General features: G+C 40.5%; 2 protein-coding genes across 3 annotated transcripts; one reads left to right on the top strand and one right to left on the bottom strand.

Annotated features, from left to right (window-relative positions):
- Nucleotides 1-775: 775 nt before the first annotated feature.
- Nucleotides 776-7770, top strand: LOC125056436 (muskelin). Its single transcript, XM_047659529.1, has 15 exons — nt 776-1042; nt 1286-1498; nt 1726-1927; nt 2919-3111; nt 3211-3386; nt 3586-3709; nt 3791-4017; nt 4596-4759; nt 4984-5122; nt 5202-5387; nt 5455-5613; nt 5763-6002; nt 6072-6227; nt 6297-6536; nt 6715-7770. Exons 1-14 carry the CDS (start codon nt 963-965, stop codon nt 6534-6536), a joined length of 2499 nt encoding a protein of 832 aa, XP_047515485.1. The 5' UTR covers nt 776-962; the 3' UTR covers nt 6715-7770.
- A 798-nt stretch (nt 7771-8568) lies between these two features.
- Nucleotides 8569-18525, bottom strand: LOC125056443 (protein bicaudal D). 2 transcript variants are annotated; one of them, XM_047659541.1, is made up of 10 exons: nt 18157-18525; nt 17750-17890; nt 14056-14280; nt 13622-13859; nt 13388-13542; nt 13168-13311; nt 12509-13085; nt 11298-11555; nt 11037-11203; nt 8569-10964 (listed from the first exon to the last, which is right to left on the bottom strand). In XM_047659541.1, the coding sequence occupies exons 1-10, from the start codon at nt 18370-18372 to the stop codon at nt 10890-10892; spliced, it is 2196 nt and encodes a 731-aa protein (XP_047515497.1). In that variant the 5' UTR covers nt 18373-18525; the 3' UTR covers nt 8569-10889. The 2 variants fall into 2 exon arrangements, with proteins under 2 accessions (XP_047515497.1, XP_047515505.1); XM_047659549.1 differs by lacking the exons at nt 17750-17890; nt 18157-18525 and adding an exon at nt 16615-17153.
- Nucleotides 18526-22284: the final 3759 nt, after the last annotated feature.

Genomic DNA, 22284 nt, shown 5'->3' with positions numbered 1-22284 from the left:
ACTCTCAAGTCTCAGAAGTGACCATCAATCACTTATTGTATGCTGACCCATCTAATTTTAGATATTAATCTATATATCCCATTTAGGGATGTGAAAACATAATCGATTATTAAAAAAAATCGATTAAAATAGATTTTTTACGCGATTTTTGACGTGACAACGTCTTATAATTCGATGGAGCCGGCTGCAGGCACGAAAAAACATGACTCATGCGGCGTTACCTCGCTGTGTATAATGCGACACATTGAATCCGATTCTTTGAAGATGTATTGATATATTCGATGCATTGATGTTTTTTTTGTAAAACATCGAAAAGATGATAAAACCAGTTAATTTTACAAAAACTCAAGTTTGAATGGAACACTATAATTAAAAAGTAAAATAAATTTATTCAGCAGAACAAGATTACAAAAAATTAAAAAGACAAGAAAAATACTGCAATTTGCTACTGAAAAGGCACACTCAGCATTTATCAAATTTTACCTAAAATCTATCAAAACGAGATTAAGTTAATTTCGATTTTGATTATTCTTAAACGTTAATTTGTGTTTATAATTTCTATTGTTTATTTTAATTTAAAAAACCATGAAAAATAAAATATTTAGGGTGTTTATTTTGAAATTAATTCAAAAATTAGGAAAAAATCGATTAATAAAAAATCGCTTTTTTATGCAGAATGTCACATCCCTAATCCCATTCAACCACTCTACGTCATAGACAAGATTTTTCCTTGTAACCATCGGGGAGAAAGATATACGATAGTTGTCAGGTGTCAACCAGTTTTATATAATGTCATCTCGGGACGTCTACCGAGAGCGGCGAATTGACATTTCTAAAAATTAAAATAAATTCAATAATTATTTATCTCTCTTGGTTTACAAATATTACTTATCGTGCATTAAAGTGTTCTTTCTTCACAATATTATTATAACTGATTCATCTGAAAATAGTGTCGTGTTAAAATGGATGACAAGTTTGAAACACTGAAATTAAATTATAAAATACATAAATATTCTAGTTTTTCCGCCCACTACGTTCCTGAGTAAGTCACACAGTTAAATAATTAATATTTAGTAATAATTAAAAAAAATTGGTCTCAATAAACATCTATTAAGTACTTTGATTTGAAATTTATCACTAAGCTTCGATAGTAAAGTTTCAAAATCTCAGATGGCACACACATTTCTGTATCTGGTTTTTCTCTAAAAGGATACTAAAGAATTACAAGTATAAAAAAATTAAATCTAACATTATTATTACTCACTTATATACTACATATTGGCAGGAACATCTTGGTGAATAATCCTTCAGACCAGCTATCTAGATGGTTTACAGACAGTTCTACATCATCGCAATTTATTGTTTTAAAACTTGAATCACCCTCAATCGTAGAAACCATAAAATTTGGCAAATATATTAAGCCTCATGTGAGTGATTTGAAAAAGTTTCAAGTTTATGGTGGAACCGATGAAAGCAACTTATCTTTATTATTGACGGGGTAAGTAGTAATATTATTTTCTTGTTTCTTTTTTCTCAATCTGCTGTCAAAGAATCCCCAATCTAATTTCTCCTTCTGAAATATTGCCAGCTAATAAGTTTTAGTTGGCGAACTCTGTAGAAAATTATATTAGACAGGCAAATTTTTTATTTGTTGTGTGTAAGAAAAAAATATTTTCTGTTATTTTTATTTGAAGCTAAAGTTTATTTTTTATTTCTAAAAAACAGGGGGTTAAGGAAAGATAATGTAGCAGAAATCTTCCGATTGCGACATAGGACAACTGAAGGCTTGTATCTACCTGTAAAATACATAAAAATAGTGCCATTACAATCGTGGGGGCCAGTTTCAAACTACACGATCTGGTATGTGGAACTTGAGGGAAAGAAACAGCCAGAACTTATAAGCAATGTGATGGAAACTATTAACATGGTTTGTAAAATTTACAGATTTTTGTTGTTTTGAAAACTATGGACAAGAAATCATGAAGTGTAAAATAAAAATATAAAGTTAATTTTTAATAAGTGCTTAAATATTGTTAAAATACTGAACTATGCTATTGTTAATCTCTGGCACATTCTTATTTTGGTTGTAGCTTTTTGCTTTTCACTTCTTTTTAGTTTGTCTAATGATGTTGCAATAGTTACATGGCACTTTCTTTCTTTATCTAACAATGTACACCGCTTAATGATTCTCAACTCTTCTTCACTTAGGACATATATGGTAAGATCAAACATCCCATTTCGCAGTCAATAATTTTTTTGAGATTTGAGATTTTGGAGAAGGGCAGACAAATGACAACAGTTATTTAACAGACATATAATGTACAGAAAAATAAACTTTATCAAGTGAAATTATAGTAAACTATTTTATATGTACTCTATATATAATATTGATAAAGCTGTTGTATAAACTTTCTGTGTTTGTGGTTGTTCAGTTATATTATATGACACTACAATCTGCAATGGTATGTCTATCTTTTAACTAAGATACTAAGTATTCAAACTTTGTTCAAAATTCTAAATAATACTTCACATATAATTTAAAAGTTGTTATACTTATACATAATATTTATTTATTAAATTATTAAAACTGCACTAAGATTGCTCGGTGCCTACGACTTCATCTTATACCTATAATAAATTAAAGATGGACTTTGACAATTTACTCACAATCAAAGTCATGGGCAACAATCTAGTATTGTTAATTATCTTGCTTTTTACACTTAATTACCTAATTAATGTTAAGCTGCAAAGTAAATAATACTGTTTACCAAAGTATTTAAAATTCGATAAGTGATTAGTGTAGTGATAAAATATGCCCTTGCAATTTAAAAATGTAAATTTGGCCAATATTTTTCTATTATTCAGTATAAGTTACGGCGATTTATACTCTAGTTTTAAACAAACAAACAAAATTTCAGCGTAAAGAAGAAGAAGCGGTCCGCATACTCTTGAAGCACCTCCGACGTCGAAGGTACAAAGACGCGTTTGAAGCGTTGTCCCGTGAGAGTGGAGTACAACTGGAAGGTCATATGCAAGCACGACTATGGAATGCACTCGTCGAGAATGGAGATTATAAACTGGCTGAGAGCATATTTGAAGAATCAGCACGAGGTACTTATTACAATATCTTACCTTATTGTTATTAAAATTAGCAGTCTTTTCTGGTGTTAAAAATAAATTATTCAACAAGATATTATTCATAACGAATAGATGGGGAGCTCGACTGGTACATGTCATGGCAACCCTACACCCCGGAATGGCGAAAGCTTTGCGGTTGTTCTAGACAAGTAGAAGAACGGCTGTGTTGCGGTGACGCTGCTCCAGAGGTACATTCGCGACCTCACGATCTGTCTTGTGTCGACAGGGACCCTCGGCCCGAGGGTGCGGTGAGTTACATGTTTCTGAAAACCTTACATCTCAATTCAATTGTCTATATAATATCCGATATTTTTATAGCCTAAAACCATTAAAATCTTTTGCTCAAAATACTTGCGGAAGATATAGGTAGGAATTGGTGATGCTTGGCTAGTAAACATTTGAATCTTTCCTTTGGACTTTCGTTAAACGAATACCTTATTCGAGCAGGATGTGGCATTTAATGGAAACGAGGCGATCGAAAACGGCTTCATACCTTGTGGGGCCGGGACCGCGTGCACCGACCGGCCCGGGCCTCGCGGCGGACACCAGCTGGTGGTCGACCCCAACACTGGTAAACCGTCTTCTTCGTCTATTTAAAAAATACTATTTTCATTCTTATTTGATCTTTATCGTATCGGTTGAATGATTTCAGGTACGCTGTACCTCTTCGGCGGTTGGAACGGGACGGAAGACCTGGACGACCTGTGGAGTTTCGACACGATCACGGAACGGTGGGGTCTCCTCTGCAGGCACAGCGGCAAGCTCGGAGGCCCGTCGCCTCGCTCCTGCCACAAAATGGTCTTCGACCCTATCAACGAGAAGCTTTACACCATCGGAAGGTATCTGGACAACGCTCAGCGGACGCCGGCCAATTTGAACGTGAGATCCTCCATTTATCATAATAATAGATTTACTTTTACACTTAAACTCATTTACGTTTCTATTTCATTCTTTTTAGCTATCTGTGTGCCGCTCTCTGCCATCCATCACCTGCTGGATCCTTAATTTGGTCTATCCACTTTCTAAGTTGTCTTCCTCTTTTTTCGTTTATTCTACCTTGAGCACCAGTTTAGTACTTGCTGCACTTTTCTGTTCCTCTTGCCGTGTGCCCCGCCCATTTCCACTTCATCTTACTTATTTTTATGTAACATTTGCTATATTAGTTGTTCTTCTGAAAGATGTATTCTTTATTTTATCTATTCTTTTCTTCCCTATCATTCATCGTTCCATCTATCTTTGAAACACCTGAGCTTATGCTGCGCTTGAGTGGGCACCCAAGTTTGAGATCTATATGTAGTACAGGTAGTATACGAGCATTGAGAAGCTTCCTTCTCGTTCCAGGCTTGTTTTATTATATTTCAGGTCTTCTCTAAGCGTTCAAAAGCTGTTCCATGCTTTTTCTATTGTTGTGTCGATTTCTTTTAATGAAATAAATAAAAAACAAAAATATATCGCAGAGCGACCTGTACGTGTACTCCGTGCGGTCGGCCGAGTGGTCCCTGGTGATGAGCGACACGGCGGCCACGGGTGGACCCAGGCTGGTCTTCGACCATCAGATGTGCATGGACCCCGACACCAGCACCATCTACGTGTTCGGGGGACGAGTGCTGCCGGCTAACACGTGTGTTTCTTTTTTTCATTCTTTCATTATAAATACCGAGTGCTGAACACCAGAACGGAGCGTTTTCGCTTTTAAAAAGAAAGTTTTCAGTAAAGTTATATCGACTATTTAAATTGGGTAGATCCCAATTTAAGGAACACTCCAAATTTCCGAAATAGGTTCAGTAGTTTTTGTGATGGTAAATGATAATGATAGGGAACTGAATATTTGAAAATGACTTGCAGCGAGGAAACGGCGAGTCCGCAGTACTCGGGCCTCTACGCGTACTACATCCGGACCTGCACGTGGCACCAACTCCTGCCCGACGACCACGACCTTCCGGCTCCGCAGCCGCGAGTCTCCCACTCCATGCTCTTCCATCCGGTTAGAGTCGTTCCATTCCTCTCCTCCGCTCCGTATGGAGATCGAGACAATCGTAATACGTGCGGTCCCTCGTCTCCAGATCCAGCGCCGCCTGTACATTTTCGCCGGGCAGCGCAACAAGGAGCAGCTGCTGGACGCCTGGTGGTACGAGGCGGGGTCGGGTCGGTGCGGGGCGCTGTGCCTGGGCTCCTGCGCCCCTCCGGCCGCCGGCTTCACGCAGAGGGCCACCGTCGACCCCGACACCGACGAGATCTTCGTGCTCTCGGTTCGTGAGGCGCCGATCGATCGATTTGCTTTTTATTACAGTTTTACAATAAAGTGAACGTTTGCAGGGCATGAGCAAAGAAAAAGACCGTCGGGTGTACAACACCCTGTGGGTGCTGTCTCTGAAGAGGCTCACGTGGAGTTGCGTCTACCGGAACGAAGCGGTCACGCCCGTGGAACCCAGGCCGCGCTTCGCTCATCAGCTGGTCTACGACCCGGTCAGGAAGGTGGGTCGACGCGTCGAGAACTAAGCACGAAAAGCTTCAAGTTCTCTTCTACCTTCGAAGTTTTTGTTGAATACTATAAACTTTTCTTTAAACAATAAATTTGTGAATAAAACTTGAATCGCCAACTCAGCCGATAAAATTCCTCTTAGATCCACTATCTATTCGGGGGCAACCCCGGCACGACCGGAAATCCCCGACTGCGCTTGGACGATCTCTGGGCGTTGCGATTGACGCGTCCCGCCCTGTCCCGCGTCGTGGGTTGCGCGCGCGCAGCCCTCCGCGAACTCTGCTATCGGGAGCTCGCGGCGGACCCGGCCGCCGCCCCCGAGGCCTTGGACTATTTGAGACACGAGCTCAGTGACGTCATCGACCATAGCGATCCCGACCAGGTATTTTCCCACGCCGGTCAATCGGCCGCACGTCGGTCGCGCGACTGACGACCGACCGACGAATTGCAGGTGGCGAAGTTCCAGCGCCTGGCGACTGCGCTGTTCGCGGGCCGGAGGCGCGACGAGTGCGCGGCCGTCGGCCTGTCTCCGCGACGCGTCCGGGCGCTCGCTCGCCGCCGAGCCGCCGTCTGCGCCCCCGCGGACCTCGCGAGGGCTTTGGCCGCGGTACTTGCCGTTTCTCTTAGTATTCTGTTTTTGTGAAGAAGTGACGAAACACGCGGCGATCACCCGCAGGTGTTGGGCGTGGACGACGCCGTCCCCGAAGCGACGCAACCGTTCGAAGAGGCGACTCTCCCGGACGTGGACACGTGGGACGTCGGACGGGACGACGAGGAACCGGTCCCGGCGAGCGGTCCCGGCGGGGCGTGGGACGAAAGAGCGGCCCGAATCGGGCTGTACGAGCGGCTGGCCGCCTACTTCCGTCCCAGCACCGTGCCCCCGGCCGCCGACATCATGGATCTCGTCGCTTTATAGGTATTTTAAATTTATTCGCAGAGGCTGCTTTAGATACGGATAGAAAAGTAAATTGTAAATAACTATTGCAAATAAGAAATATATGTATACAATTTTTAAATTGTCTCGCTAGTTTATTAGGCTATTGCATAGCTAGTGCATTTCTGAAGTAAATTCATCGAAATGAATTTTGTTTCAGATAAGAAATAGTTCCAGCAACATCCAAAGCATCACACCCTTTTACATGACAACATTTCTTCAACTGATCAATGTCCACCTATGAACAATATTTGATAATTTTTATCCGTTATTTAAGTTATTTCTCAAGATGCCGGTTATTTTGGTTAATAATTTATATTTAAGGAATTCACTACACAAACAGATGAAAAGGCGACGTACTCGTTCTTTGCGGTCAATGAAAATCAGTCTTTAGCGTCGAGTTAAATATAAAAAATTATAACTTTTCGCTTATAGATCTTTAGCTCATATTATATTTATTATTATTATATTTTCATTCAGAAGATTTTCTTCCCAGCGTTGACGCACTAGATGAGATAATCTCCGAAATACATATTCCGGTTTCTCGCTCTTTAAAACCGCAAACGTATCTATAAAAAGTGACGAAAAAGGTACCGCCTCCTTTCCCGTGTTTAAGTTTGTTCCTAGATTAGTCCGTAATGTAGATTTAACGAAGCATTTGTAAATAGGTTTAATGTGCATTTAACAGTTTATTAATAGTTTCTCTGTTGTGAAAAATAAATAGTTTTAAGGTATTTAGTTGGTGCAATAGAGTTGTAGGAGACGCTTGGGTGAATACGTAAATTCTGTAAATGGTAAATACGTACCGATCTAGCAGAGGGCTCGAACTGTAACTTTTATGAGGCTACACTTTTCTTGACGCTCAAATAAAAATTGGTTGTAATTGCGCCGCTAGAATTTAATTGAAACGATTACTATTGGGTAATCTGGGCATATTTGTTTAGTGACCGTCTCCCCGTCAACTTACAAACGATATTAATCTCGCAAAAAGCCATCGGGTAAGTTTAATGTGCGATTCGTTGCGCCGAGTGGAGGCGTATTCACTGAACATTTTGGTAATCACAAACTGTGATAGGAAGATAGTCATACGAGTATTTCATGTTTAAGCGCTTCGAAGAATTAAGTTTTCTTTTGTAAATGTTTTTACTGTTATTATTTCAACGAGGCTTATGCTTTCATTTATAATGAATAAATGTATTTGTGGTATAAAATTAAATTATTCTTTTACTTATATATTTTCCCCTTGTGAATATATATATATATATATATATCTAATACTTATTTTTTTTAAATATTTATAAAATAAATTACAAACCTTTTAACGCTAAATAATGTGTTTATATTATGCTACACGAATCAATGAACGAGGATCGAACAAAGGTTTTGACTAAAGATTACTTAAACTCTGAATTCGGTTCAATACGCTTAGTATTTATCTTCGATGAGACGCAGACGCATTCAGAACTTTGTCCGCAATTGAGACCTTATCACATGGTGTCTCGGACTGGAGTCGAATTTAACCCAAGGAAGAAAAGTTAATGCGTTCACCGCTAAAAAGAATCCCTTCCTCTTATCACCATTATGTGAAGACACTCCTCTTAAAGCCTCCGCCAGTATTTGAATTCTCGGCGTTGACATATCGGGCGACTTTCAATTTCGCGATCATTTGTAGGGAAAGCACACGATGCTTCTTTATGATGCCATAAAGCGTCGTGTGCTCACCAAGGCGAGACGTTACCTCACGCCGGGTCACCGTTTGCAACTCTATACAGCACAAATTGCCGGAAATATCGTCATCAATCAGCGTTGCTGGTATCCATGGGCGGCGGTTATCACTTTGTTAAACCATGTGACCCATTAAAAAATGTATACTGAATAAATGTTTTAATTTTAACTCAAATAATCTGAGTACATACTGTGAAACAATCGACATTTCTTTTTGATTGAATTAAAAAAGAGTAACAGGATGTATAAACATTAATTGGAAAAGATTTTGAACAAAAACAAAACAAAATTGTAAATATAATAATTTATTTGATACATGATTTCACATCAGTCAAGCGACAACGCGACGCGCGTTCGTTTCAAAATACGCTCTTTCATGATATGTTCCCGGTGCTGGTTCATCTGTTTCTCTGAGAATGTGCTTTACCTAATACATCGACAAAGTTTCACCACGCGAGTAGAGCTCTGTTCCGACACACGCAGACATGTTTCAAAAAGTTAATCGGCCACCTTTACGATAAAACGAAATAAACTTTACAGTGAACCATCAAACTGTGCATCTCGAGACAAAGTAATAGTAATTGACAAATAGAAGCGACGACGCAGTGAGGGAACATTCATGCGAGTTGTCGATTACGAAAATCATGTCACGATACAATAAGTAGCAGGCATTTCATATACTTTAATATAAATAAAGAAGTAATATTCCTATCTGTGAGATAAAAATCATATTTACGCCTACGCAAAACGAGTAAATAACTAAAGTATATAAATTGTATAAGGAAAATAATATTTGGTTAATCGCTCCAAGACACCGAGCGAGACAGCTTCCTTTTGCGTACGAGCATGTCCGGCAGACACGCAGTCAAAGGTCCCTAAACAGGTTAACAATAAATAAAGGTAAATATTATGCATGTCAAAAAACGTATATATAGCTAATACTAATGTATAACACGAACAAAGTGTAAAGTGGACGTGAATAACAAACAACCTACGAAATCAAAAAAGATAATTCATTTGGATCGCAACGAACCGAACAGTGCTGACTAGACACGGACGATGCGTTCGCGACGTCTGCTGCCGGCCTACGAAAATAATACTAGAGAAAATACTAATTCTATAAATGGTAAAGTTCATCGTTAAGTACGCGAAGAAAATGATCTACAGTAATGTAAGCTAGTGATAATACGTTCTAAAAACAATAAATGCAAGACACGGTCCTCGCGCAGCGGCCGCTCCGCTTCGGCCGCCGACGCCGTCGAGCTAAAAACAATTACACTACGACGAGAGACATCTCAGAAACGTTAATCTACCGAGTACACTCGAAGGTTACCTCTAAGCCTACAACTACGGTTCAACCGGCTACGAACGGACACTAGGAGAGAAACACTACCACCGAATCCTAACACGAAAAGCTGCACTACCGATCACATCCAATAACGTAAACAATAATAAAATCGTAACTTTTAATAAATATTTTGTAAATTTTGCCTTATCAATACGACGCCGGCCGACCCTCGTGAGCAAAGTTTGAGCGACACTCGCACCGCGTCGGGCCGAGGGAGAGAGCCGCGAGGGACGACGGTGAGGGTCGACCGGCTGTGGACAAGATTGGACGCGAGTGGCCGAGGCCACGGGACGGCAGAGACTGCGCCGCGCCGCCGCCGAGCTCCCGCGGGAACTCCGCGGCCGACGCGGCCATCGACGAGACGACGGAAACACTACGAATACAACTAGAACGAGATGGACGAGAATAGACGGCGGAGGGCCACAACTCAACGACGCAACGACGAACGAACAACAGAATTCACGGTCTCTTTGCGCAACGGGTGGACACCGATCGTTCGGTTCGCGTTCTGGACGTTCTGAAGACTCTTTAACGATTAGAGGTACTATATTTACACATACGACTCTTATAAATATGTATATTAATATAATAAAAATAACTTCGCACGGTCTGCGTCGAGTCGACGCGGTAAATAGAGAATTCGCGAAGGGCGCGGGATAACGGCGAATAAAGGTTCGATAAAAAATACATCGATCGCGATACGAAAATAGCCGTCGAGCGTTCGATACGATTTGCGGGCAAAATATATTTAGGGAAATTCGATATGAAAATATTGGGCGGGGATATGGGGACGCGCGAGGCCGACCGAGCCGGAGTCTCTCTCCGGGGCGGAGCGCGAGTCGCGTCGACCGGTCGAGGGCGCGATCGCGAGTCTCACTCGCCGGTGACGTCGCGCCCGCACAGTTTGACGGTTCCGGAAGCGTTCGGCGCGACGTCACCGCGACCGCGCCCTCCGCGCTCACTCCTAAGGCTAACTAGGTATTACAAAACGTACAAATAATTTATCCTCTAGAGCTATAGTAAAAAAGTGTCGTAACGTCCTAAATAAATTCGCGCATCGAGCGAGAGATCGCCGGCCTCCGGTCGGTCCCGGATAAACACGTAAAGTGGAAACGTGACGACCGAAAGGGAAGAACCGACTCGAATGTCGAGCGAGGGATAGGTCCCCGAGGGTCTCGGCGGGGGCAGGCTCAGGGCGCCGGGCTGTGCTGCAGCAGCTGGCGGAGGGCCGCAGCGGCCGCCTTGAGCGCGCGAAGGATGCGCTAGAAGTCTCGAGGGCGCGCCCGGGCCGGCCCGCCCGCCTTGGGCACGCGGCGCGTGCGCATCTCGCGGTCCACCTGCGAAAACCCACCGTTGTAGCGATACCGTTACGACCTCGTCGCGGTTCTCCGCTCAGGGGCCCGTCGTACCTCGAGCTCCTCCAGCCTCTGCGTGAGAGAGAGCTTCTGCTGGACGGCGAGGCGCAGGAGCTGGTTGAGGGTCTTCTTCTCCTCCTCGGCGCTGGTGAGGGCCTGCGTCAGCTCGTCCACTTGGGTCACGTACTCTTCGCATCGCGCCGCGAACATGGCGCGTAGACCTGGGTAAATAATTATCCAACGTCTCAAAACCGATAACGACGAACGAGGGTCGGTACTTCGGGAGGGAGTTCCTCCCCGGCACGCTTTACTGACTTGAGAAAGTCGCCGCGTCCTCCTTGAGCAGCCTCAGCTCGTTTCTCAGCTTGAGCATGGTCTCCGTGACGATGGTCTTCTCCGTCTCGTACTTGGACTTGAGGTTGGCGAGGGCCACTTCGGCCGTGTTTTTGTTGGACTTGAGAACGGTTCGCAGGGTCGCGATCTGCTCGCGTTTCGTCGACAACAGGGACTTCAGTTTGATCACTTGCTCTTGGAGCTCTGCCAATTCCGCCCCGCGCTCTTCGGCTTCCATCACTGTAATTCACATACATTTCTATAGAATAACAGTTTTTTAAGCTTTTAAAGAACATAAAAGAATGTTTCATAGTTTTTCTTCATGAAAGGGACAAATCAACAAAATAAGAGAACGTCTGCCTGTCGGCCAAAATATGCCAGAGAAAGATTTGGTCCTTCGAGCTTCCTAAAATTCTACAGTTCAATACCTGCTACGGTATCGAGGTAACGTTTACTCAAATTCACCTCGAATACAACTATTTACATCTAAAGTAAGACAGGGAGAATCTTCTACTGAGCTAAGCGTTACTTTAACTACGGCACTGGGTTTCTACAAAGGGGAAAGTGTCTCACGTATGTATAGTTCAAATAACGTATTGCAACAGAGGAACGCAGGCGACAAAGCCGGAGCGGAGGGAGTCTCTCAGAGAATAGCTGCGCCTCTGGCTCTTGCGCTGAAGTACGGCTCGCTTCGAGGACGAGCCCCTGCCGTGGGCCGAGGCGCGTCTCCACACCGCGTGGAGGTTTACGTCGCACCTCACCTCACACTTTCTAGCGAACACAAACGGTGAGTTTCTACATTCGTACGGCACGTTCTCTCTCGATAGACTCTCCGTTTCTCTCATTTGTAAGTAGCTTTTATATTGAGATATTCTCTCGAAGTGATGCGTGATCTCTTTGACAGTTTTTCCCTCGCATATATTGTCACTGCGGCACTGTTTCGTTTCAAGGGAATTCAGCTCCGACAGAAGATCGTTAAATTTCTGTCCGGTCTCGATAAATCTTAACTCTGAGTTTATCCGGTCCTCGTTCCGTTTTATTGTATCGTAACTTTTGGTTCTCAGAGAGAAATGGCAAGCTGTCGGGTCTGCAGAAAGGAATAAAGCTAAATGATCGACGCGTCAATGGAGCAAGAGTGAAGCAAGAAAGAGACGTGCTGGGCCGATCGGGATATCGTTAAGCGAAGAACTCACCGGGTTGATGCCTATGCCTGGAGTCGAGCGCCGTGTCGAGCGCCGCTCGGAGATGCGTGAGCTGATCCAGCAGCGTGTCGGCGTATCTGGCCACGCTGCCGGCGGCCCGGAGACCTTCCAATTCCCCGGCCGCCAGCGCCAGAGCCTCCTCGTCGACGCCCCGACCCTCGGCGTTGGGACCGTCCGTCTGGTGCGCGTGCTCCAGTAGCAGCCTCTCGGGCTGGGTGCCGTTGACGGCGCACACGTGGTGGTAGAGCTGCGCCAGCGTCTCGGCGGCCGACGTGAGGGCGGGCGCCGCCGACGCGAGCGCGCGGCCCGCTCCTCCCGCGATGGTTCTCATCAGCTCCGCCTCGGCCTGCAGCGCGGAGCAGCGCAGCTCGGCTTCGGCCACGCGATCGCTGAGCTGGGCCAGCGCCTGGCGCTGCAGAGCGGCCGGCGAGGCGTCCGCCGCGATCTGCGCGGCCATCAGCTCGGCCAACGAGTCGCTGAGCGCTCCCACCTCGCCGCCCGACACGCGCCACCACGTCAGCCATTTCGCCGCCCGAGCGCTCACGCCGCCCTCGCTCTTCTCTTCGTCCTGAAGTGCGAGTCAGATGTTGTGAACTCGTGTTAAGGAAAACGATATGAAACGATACGATCCGTACGAAATAAATACTCACGAGAGGCCCGCACTCGCCGTGCAAGTGCCGCAGGGCGCTGAGCCTCGAGGCGAGGCGCACGAGGCCGGTCCTCAGGGCCGTCGCGGCCGCGCTCTCGGTTTCCGCCGTCGTCTGCGCAGTGCGTAGAGAAGACGAGAGTTGACCCTGAAACGTAGAGGGCGTTCGATAAATAAGCTCACTCGCTGCCTTCGTAAGCTCGATTGGCGCTCGGGAGCCTTACGTTCTCGTTGTGGGCCTGCTCCAGCTGCTTCTCGAGTCTCGATATCTCGTGCAGGTGCACCTCCGAGAAGAGGTCGGCGTGATGGTCCACGGCCAGGTCTGCGCCGCCGGAGCCGCCCGCTTCGCCTTCCTCGTCGCCTCCGTCGTCCGGCATACCTGCCGATTCGTTTCACCTCAAATATACAATTCCACAGGGATATTCGCCCTTCGAGGATTGACAACAAACAAACTCTACCTCGTATACTGTACGCCAGATTCGTGATATTATAAGCTGCTTCTCTGCTAAGGTGGGCGTCGAGTTCCTTCTTGGCGGCGAACTTGGCTTCTCTCTCCGCCTGCAGCGCTTCGAGCGCTTCGGCCAGCTGCCGCTCGGCGATACGTCTGAGTGCAGCCATCTCTTCTGCCGCCGCACGGGCGTTCTCTGCTTCTTCACGCAATTGTCTAACTTCATGTTTTAAGCCTTCAAATTCGACCTACAATTACAATAAAACCACAAAAATATTGTGAAACTGCTCTCTGTTTATATATTTAGTGTTGTAATGTGAATATTATAATATATACTTTTTCTAATGAATAATAATTAATTAATTATAAATTAACATATTTATATTAATTATTTTTCCACTTCCGTTGTTTTGACAATAAAATTAGTTAGTGTGGTAAACTTACTTGCGAGGATCGTAGAGCGGAAACTTGTTTCTGTAGGGATATATTTTCGTCTTCCAAATCGCCAATGTCTAGAAGTAACCTCTGCTCTCTCTGCCTGGCCTCCCTGAGCTCAGCTCTGAGGGCGGCTCGTTCCGACTCCCTTGTCGCTTTGTCAGCGCCCAGTTCCGAACTCTCCGCTAATAACCTATCTCTTTCACTTATTACACGTTCTAATTCATGGCGTAGCTGCAAAAGTAACAAAAATAAGTGGCGAATTTAATACGCATTTCTAACAAGACGCTAAGAAGATATCATTCGCCACAAAGACATAATATAACAGTTCTCTATAAACGCTCATTCTCTGCCACTCAATAGCAACTAAGTTAGCTTATTATACTACTTTCAAAGATTACCTAGATTCTAGACTAAGGGGATAATCACGCTTGAAGTGGTGTCGCTTTAGAATATTACACGGCTAAGAATGCCAACTGTAATATTTTATTTTTAATTAGTATACTAACATACACATTAAAGAATAACCGAGACTAGGAGTGTATACCTATTATATTAAAACATAACATGAGAAATGCTCCGTTGCACCTAATCTTTAATGTTCTTAGCAACAATATGGTATTAATTTTATCGAGAAAATATAATTAGAGCATGTAATAAACTTGACCTAACCGATATTATCAAATTATGATGGCTACCTAAACACGGAGGCTAATGCAATTTGTTCGACAACGTGATATAATGCTTAGGCTAGTCAGCCTTCGCCCAACCTGTCTAGCGCACTTAGTTGATTAGTGTCTAACACAGGTCTCTGGGCGCGGCCGGCGGGGTGTTTCCCTCATAATGTAGGCTCGAAATGGAAATTTTCACGAAATACGAAGCCACTAACCTTTGTCATGAGGTTGGGAACTAAATTATTGGAAATAGATTGACTTGAATTCAATTGATAATATATATATACAGTTTGGAGGGGTTGATCTTACATACAGAGTGCGTAAATGCGGAAATTAATACACTTACAAATATATATTTTTTTATTAAATACTTATAGAATTTGTTTATTTTTGGACTTCCATCAAACAAAATCGCCGTTTATGAAATAAATATCGACCAATATGATATGAAATAATCCAATGCTTGCTAAATAACGGTGGCAATGCATGTGAAATTAAAAAAATATATAGTAAAATAAATGTAAAGTATTAAAGACCGCGAATGCCGTAATTGTGCAGCCCATTGAATAGCCGCAATATACGAAATACATTTTATTCAAAGCTATCATGTATTTCAGAGCTTGACCTAAAAACTCTTGTCGAACGAGAGGCGATGCCGAGTTCTTTGAGAGTCATTAACATCGCGAAATGAAAATGTTATAAAATTTCTAGCGAAATATATTTTTCTGCAAAATACCGGCTCGATGGCGATATTTTCTTAATAATTAATGAGTTTTTTCTACCTGGAATAACGAGATTTGTGACGAAGATAATTAAAGTACTTCTATAACTGAACTGTACTTGTACTGTTATTAAAATACTCAAAAATTACGTATATTGCAGTATTCGTCGAGAAACCTTTTAAAGTACAAGCATAGGATAGAAATTTAATTTTGCACACGCCGGTACACGACATGACGACAAAATTGAGTAAAGCTAATAAAATCCGAGCAAAGTGAGTTATCTCGCTGACTCACTGTACATTTGCATCGATAAGGAAATAATCGACACATCGCGCTGTGAATTAATTATGTATATGAAATATAATGACTCTTAAGGGACCGGTTGAGGAAACACTCACGACCAAGGCGCTACTTCTAATTAATAATTAGAACAGTTTTCTTAGGACCTTCATATTCCGAAGACCACCTTATATGCGTATACTGCTTAAATTAAGGTTTTTGGTTTTCGAAATTAGTAATATATATTTCCTAAACAGTGTAAATCGCCTCCGTGAAACTTTAACATTAGGCACGCTGCGCATTTCCTCCAGACTAATCGGTCAATATCAGTTGCATTTCGCTGTAGAGGATGCAGCCATCCATCCACACATGACGGGAGACGTGTTGTGTGATTTATACAATTTGCAAGCGTATGAGTCAGCAATAAACAAGTCTCAATGATAACAGAATTGACCTGGATAAGCAGAGCTGCAGAGAGAATGCGTGCTATTCTTCTTAATTGGAATAAATTTTGTCTGGAATGCGATTAGACTTTTTCATTATCGAAAGATTTATTTGAAAGGAAAGCGAATAATACAATTTTAAAATTGTTATAATAGGAAGCCTTGTTATAGCAATAATCTGAATTTGGAGATATGGGCGTAACATAATTAAGAATTTAACTTTTTAATTAACCACGTTAAATGAAATTCAATTGAAAAACGCTGTATTTGACTCGTTTAGGAAACGGAATATGTTTAAACTATAAATGAAGCTTGAAATTAATTGTCTTGGCTGATCTCCAGCTACGCAAACATCAACAGAGTTCCATTAACTATGTCAACATTGTAAGCGTGATTTTGACATGTTCCTTCGGCAGGATATTGAGAATTACATACGTTATGAGACAGTACCTCTCCGCCTTTGCTCATTTTGGTAAATGGTCGACAATTCCAAAACAGACAGCCACACAACGATGAATCAAACGACACTTTCACATCAGCGATATCTTAAAACTTCACACCATTGAGTAGCGCGGGAACATGAATCAAGGCCGGGTGAATAAAAATATATTTCTGGACGTGTTATGGACAAAATGCTGCGCTTACGCCATTTGACGTCTTACGTTACACACGCTTATTAAACTCTTTAGTAAGTAAAACTTTATGGATTACTTTAACGATAACTGATTAATCACTCTTTTCAGTGCAGAAAAGATATTACAGTGCGTTCCATAGCCGAGTCCCGCGCACACTGTTCGAGGGTCTCGGGATGATTCATGTCAATTGAACGACGGCAGACATAATTTCGTCACAATGTTCCTATTACTAATTACTTTTATCATGGTAAGAAAAATAAAGTTTCATAATTTCGCGAGCATTTTGAACCTGTTTGCGTTAAAAATACTATCAACACATTTACACCAATTATTAATAATTTCATTAAAATGGGGTCTGCGAGACCTCTGCGATGTCTTGCTCTAGACAATCTACTAAGGATCTTTGGGGAGAGGACTGACAAGGAAATTAGTGAGGTAAATCCATCGGATTCCATTGTTTGTCTCTCTTGGACATCTTGTATCTTACCACTAACCTACCTTAACTGATGAAAGGGAACACCAACACCAATAACAGTATCAACTTTAATTCAGCTCTTATAGCAAATGTAACAAGCGAAGAAATCTTTCTTCATTATATCTGTTATTTGTGGCTAACAGAAAAAATCAAACTGCTTGATAGTGAATATTTCCAAGATCAAATCAATTATTATAGAAATATAGTTGATGAAATACCAAATCTAGTTCATTGTAATAACAATATGGTCATTAAAACATTTTAATAATTATCATATAAATTACTCGGATTATTCTTCACTTAAGTACATAAAAATAAAATAAAAACTCAATTATACATGTAACTTACATAAACATAATTACAAGAAAATAATTCTAATTTCAATGTGAATGTAATTTATCTTCTCTGAAAATATTAGAAATTCATGAGTACACTAGAAATATCTTGAGTGAAAATATTGCTCCAAATAACTCACCTGTTTAGTTTCACCTTCAAGCTCTATTATCTGTAGTGTGAGGGAGCTTTCCATAGCCGCAGACTCATTGAGTAATGCATTTTCTTGTTCTATACCACTTTGTGTTGTCTCCTTTTGAGTTGTGTCAAGTTTCATTAAAGCCTGCAACATTCAAATAACTTAGTACTATATATTTAAACAATCAAACAGAAGCAAGCAAGTTTAATACAATATATTTATTAATGTTTCTAACAAACAGCTGGAATCAAATTCTTAATTTTACAAAACTTCATTATTGAATTTGGATGAAAATAGCACAGCTTTACATTACTATACATTAAAAAACTATTTTGAAGTTACGGTACACACGTTAATGCATTCATTAAGGCATGAAAAGTGAAAATACTACGGTATGTAGGCCAGCTAACCTCCTGTGTGATCTCCAAATCGTGTTTCGTGTTTTCGTAGAGGCTTTCGAGCTCGTCGCATCGCTGTTGAAGGGAACTTTTCTCTTCGAGCAGTACCAGTCCCAGCTGAGCTGACTGTATCTTCTCACTACTTGCTTGGTCCAGCTCACGGCTTAGTCTCTCAATCTCCGCCTTCAGCTCGGCGATAGAAATACCGCTTTGAGCTGAGTCTGCCATTTTGACAGTACGGCGGCTGTTTACTTAATAATTCATAAACAAATTAAACTATTTCATAAAAACAACTTTAAAACGTGTAAAATCAATGTTTCTTACTACATTCTCCTAACAAAAGTTAATAGTTATGGTCTTGACAGATCTGAGATCACGGCAAATTGACAAGTCACAATTAAAAATTATAATTTTATAATAGTGTTGTCCGAGTCTTCCACATCCAATGATTGTTATTCGATTCGTGTCAACTGTCGTACCTATATAATATCTCAGTTGATACGATTTTTGGCATTTGTACCTTTCCAAAGACGAAACCTATATAGTTTTGTTAAATTTACTTTAAGAGAAACTTTATATTTCAATTATCTAACAAAAATGCAATTGTAAAATTAAGATGTACTTATATTTGAATTTAATTAATCGTAATATCACATAGTATACATGTTGTAATCGACACCTAAGTAGTAAGAATAATATTATTATTTTATTTGGCTTTGATTCTACGGTATAATTAAAATTTATTTTCATTAAACACTTAACACAGTTCGAATCGAAATGTCGATCGATCTAGACCTAGTCGAGTAGTAATTACACAGAACGCGAGCCCAACACTATATTGCACAGATTGAATAGCGTAGACCACAGATACAGACATTTTTAACAGCAGTTAAAAATAAAAAACTAAGGTATAGGTTATAAGGTATCGGTTATCGCTAAACAATTCTCCTCATCTACATATATCTATACTAATATAAAAAAGAGCTAAGATTTAAAGCGCGAATTTATTAAAACCATTTTGAAAATTCCGGCTATATTATCATATAACCCGAAAAATGAATACTTTTCAGTGGTAGTCGGATTTGTAACGCAAATCAGAGAATAAACAGTCGAACGAAAATGTTTCTTAAGAACGCTGCCTGAATGATGAGAGATAATATGTATTGAGATTTAGAGAAAAGTTGTAGAGCTTTATTATCTTATCTTAATATATATAAATTACGCGTCACGTTGTTTGTCCGCTATGGACTCCTAAACTACTTAACCGATTTAAATCAAATTTGCACACCGTGTGCAGTTTGATCTAACTTAACAGATAGGATAGCTCACATCTCAATTTATACCCGCAATATTATTTTATTGCAAAATATTTGTTTATTACTTGATGTCACAATTCTAACAGATGGAGCTGTGTTGAAAGTACCAACGTTTCACATAAGCTTTTAATGGCATAACCACCAAAAAACCATGGTGGTCTCCATGACTGGTGTTCTCCTACCGTTTCCCTTGAATAGTTTACTATGTAATATAACATAAACCTTAGCCACAGCAACGCTTGGCTGGTTTGCTAGTATTATATAAAAACACGTCACGCCACTAATATCAGTTTCTTCGCCTGCTTCGCACGGGCAACCGTACGGAGTGGGCCTCTAGAGTTATAATAACATAATATATCCCCCTCGTTTAGAAAATGTTCGGTTGGTTTTAAGTGTATTGGGCCTTACGACTAAATCATATATTTCGCCTCTCTTGTGTAAAAAAATCTCAACCATTTAAAATTTATTAAGTCTTTATTTAACACCAATCTGTTTTTACAATAAATACAATTTAAATATTACAATTAAAAAAATCTATTTTATTGCTAGTCATAGTAATAAAAACACTTTCGAAATTGATAATCCAAGAAATAATAATTTAACATTTTGTATACCAAGAATCAGATAAATTAATTTAATACACTCTAGGTTCCGAAATCGGAATACATCGAATGGTTTAAATATTTTGGGCATTCACATAATTAATTAATAATATTAAATTTTAATAGAAAATTTTGCAAAAGGTATTCACTCAAAGTACGATCACAGAGATAGCTGAAGTTTTATAACATAAGCAATGAATCACCTCGATTTCTTGTTCCAAACTGAATTAATTAAAAGGGTATATGCGCCAAACACAATAATAACAGATGTCAGTATATATAACAATAACAATTATTAGCACCCGCTCGTAAGTGACTCCATACAATATTAATAAAAACTTCACAACTTTAATTGACGATTCAGTTTCAAAAGTAACTTTAATTTCTCTCACGTTATTACACGATTCTACGCTACGACAATCTTTGAGGAAATGTTTTACTAATAGCAATTGGTTGTTTAACAAAACCGACATGTCCAAGGTTTATTCGGAAAGTTAATGAGTGCAGTTATCATAAATAGTAACAGTTAGTGGACGTATTACAACCACACGATATGAACTTATTTTTATGTTAGTTATCATTATAAAATTACATAATATCATTAATTAGGAGTGGAATGTACAATTGTCCAAATACAGACTATGATAATATTAAGAGTTCTATACGATATTTTAAATAATATATATTTTTTGTACAAATTGATACGATCGAGAACTGTTTCAATATTGGCACCACGATGGCGGTATAGTAAAGAAAAATGGCTGTTCACATTTACTATAATGAGATTTCCCATTGAGCATAAATTAACACAAAACAATATCAACCACACGCAATGAGCAAACTGTTATATTGCTATTTTACACTTTAACTAAAACCTAACTATCTGCTAAAATAACTACCGCTATGGGATTTGTAAAAGTTTCACTATAAAATTGGTTTTAACATTATTTATTAATTCATTTAAAAACGGTCATCAGAATAATACATTAAAATGCACGAATATTAATTCATATATAAATGTCTTTTATTTCAGTTAATTTGTAAATAAATTATTACGTCATTGTTCGGAAAGTAACCGAACACCTTGTAAAATAGCATAAGTACATATAGTTAGATCGCCGCCTGCGCGCGACGCTTTTCTATAACATCAGTGTATCATCAACCATCAACGCGATCACTCATTAAATTAGTTTTTAAGAGCAAAGCAATCTTTTATTTAAATATCATTAAAGTGTTTTGGCAGCAGCCCGAACATTTTTGGTCCTTCGAGCTTATCAGAGACAAATAACCCTTAGTTGTGTACCACAATATGGCCCCGTACTGGCAAGGTAAACTAGCATACAAAAAATTATCAAATCACTTGAACAAACTATGTACTAACATCGAGAATAATCAACAATGCCATATGATTTTACTACAAATGAATGACGACTACTCAGAATTACAACACAACAATCAACTTTTACTGACACAGCATCTTACCGAGCACTCCAGACAGCGTCGCGGTCTTATCAACGGCGTAGGCTACCTTGAGAACACATTGTTTGGTGTGCTAGATCAGCATTTTGCAGATAAATACTCTGAGAACATTGAACTGATTAGAAATAATCAACAACACATGGTAAATCTATGGCGTAACCAAACTTCTATAGTAGAGACAGAATTTAACTTGCTAAAAAGAACAGAAGCATCGATGGAAAGGCAGTATAACATTATAAGTAGTCGGTTAAACTCTCTCGATAAGGCAACAAACGATTTTAATAAACAAATACAGAGCATGTCGGCGTCGGCGACGTCTGGTGCTCTCACCGGGCGCGCAACGCAGTGATAATAGTGAAATACAATCAGTGGTTCACAATGAAAGTGAAAGTGTTAGTGCGCGAAAGGCATTCTCGATAATCGAAGATAGTGTCGTGTAACATAAACACTCATTTTTTTATTATTTTTTTATCAGTAAATTTTTTTCTATGATTATTATGTATAATTTTAAGCATTTTGTTTTTTTTTCTCCCGCCCGGGAGCATGTTCGGAAAGTAACCGAACACCTTGTAAAATAGCATAAGTACATATAGTTAGATCGCCGCCTGCGCGCGACGCTTTTCTATAACATCAGTGTATCATCAACCATCAACGCGATCACTCATTAAATTAGTTTTTAAGAGCAAAGCAATCTTTTATTTAAATATCATTAAAGTGTTTTGGCAGCAGCCCGAACAGTCATC

The sequence above is a fragment of the Pieris napi genome, chromosome 2 (genome assembly GCF_905475465.1).
Source record: "Pieris napi chromosome 2, ilPieNapi1.2, whole genome shotgun sequence".
Classification (NCBI taxonomy): domain Eukaryota; kingdom Metazoa; phylum Arthropoda; class Insecta; order Lepidoptera; family Pieridae; genus Pieris; species Pieris napi.
The sequence above is the reverse complement of the archived record's forward strand: the minus strand, read 5'-3'. Positions and strand labels throughout refer to the sequence as shown.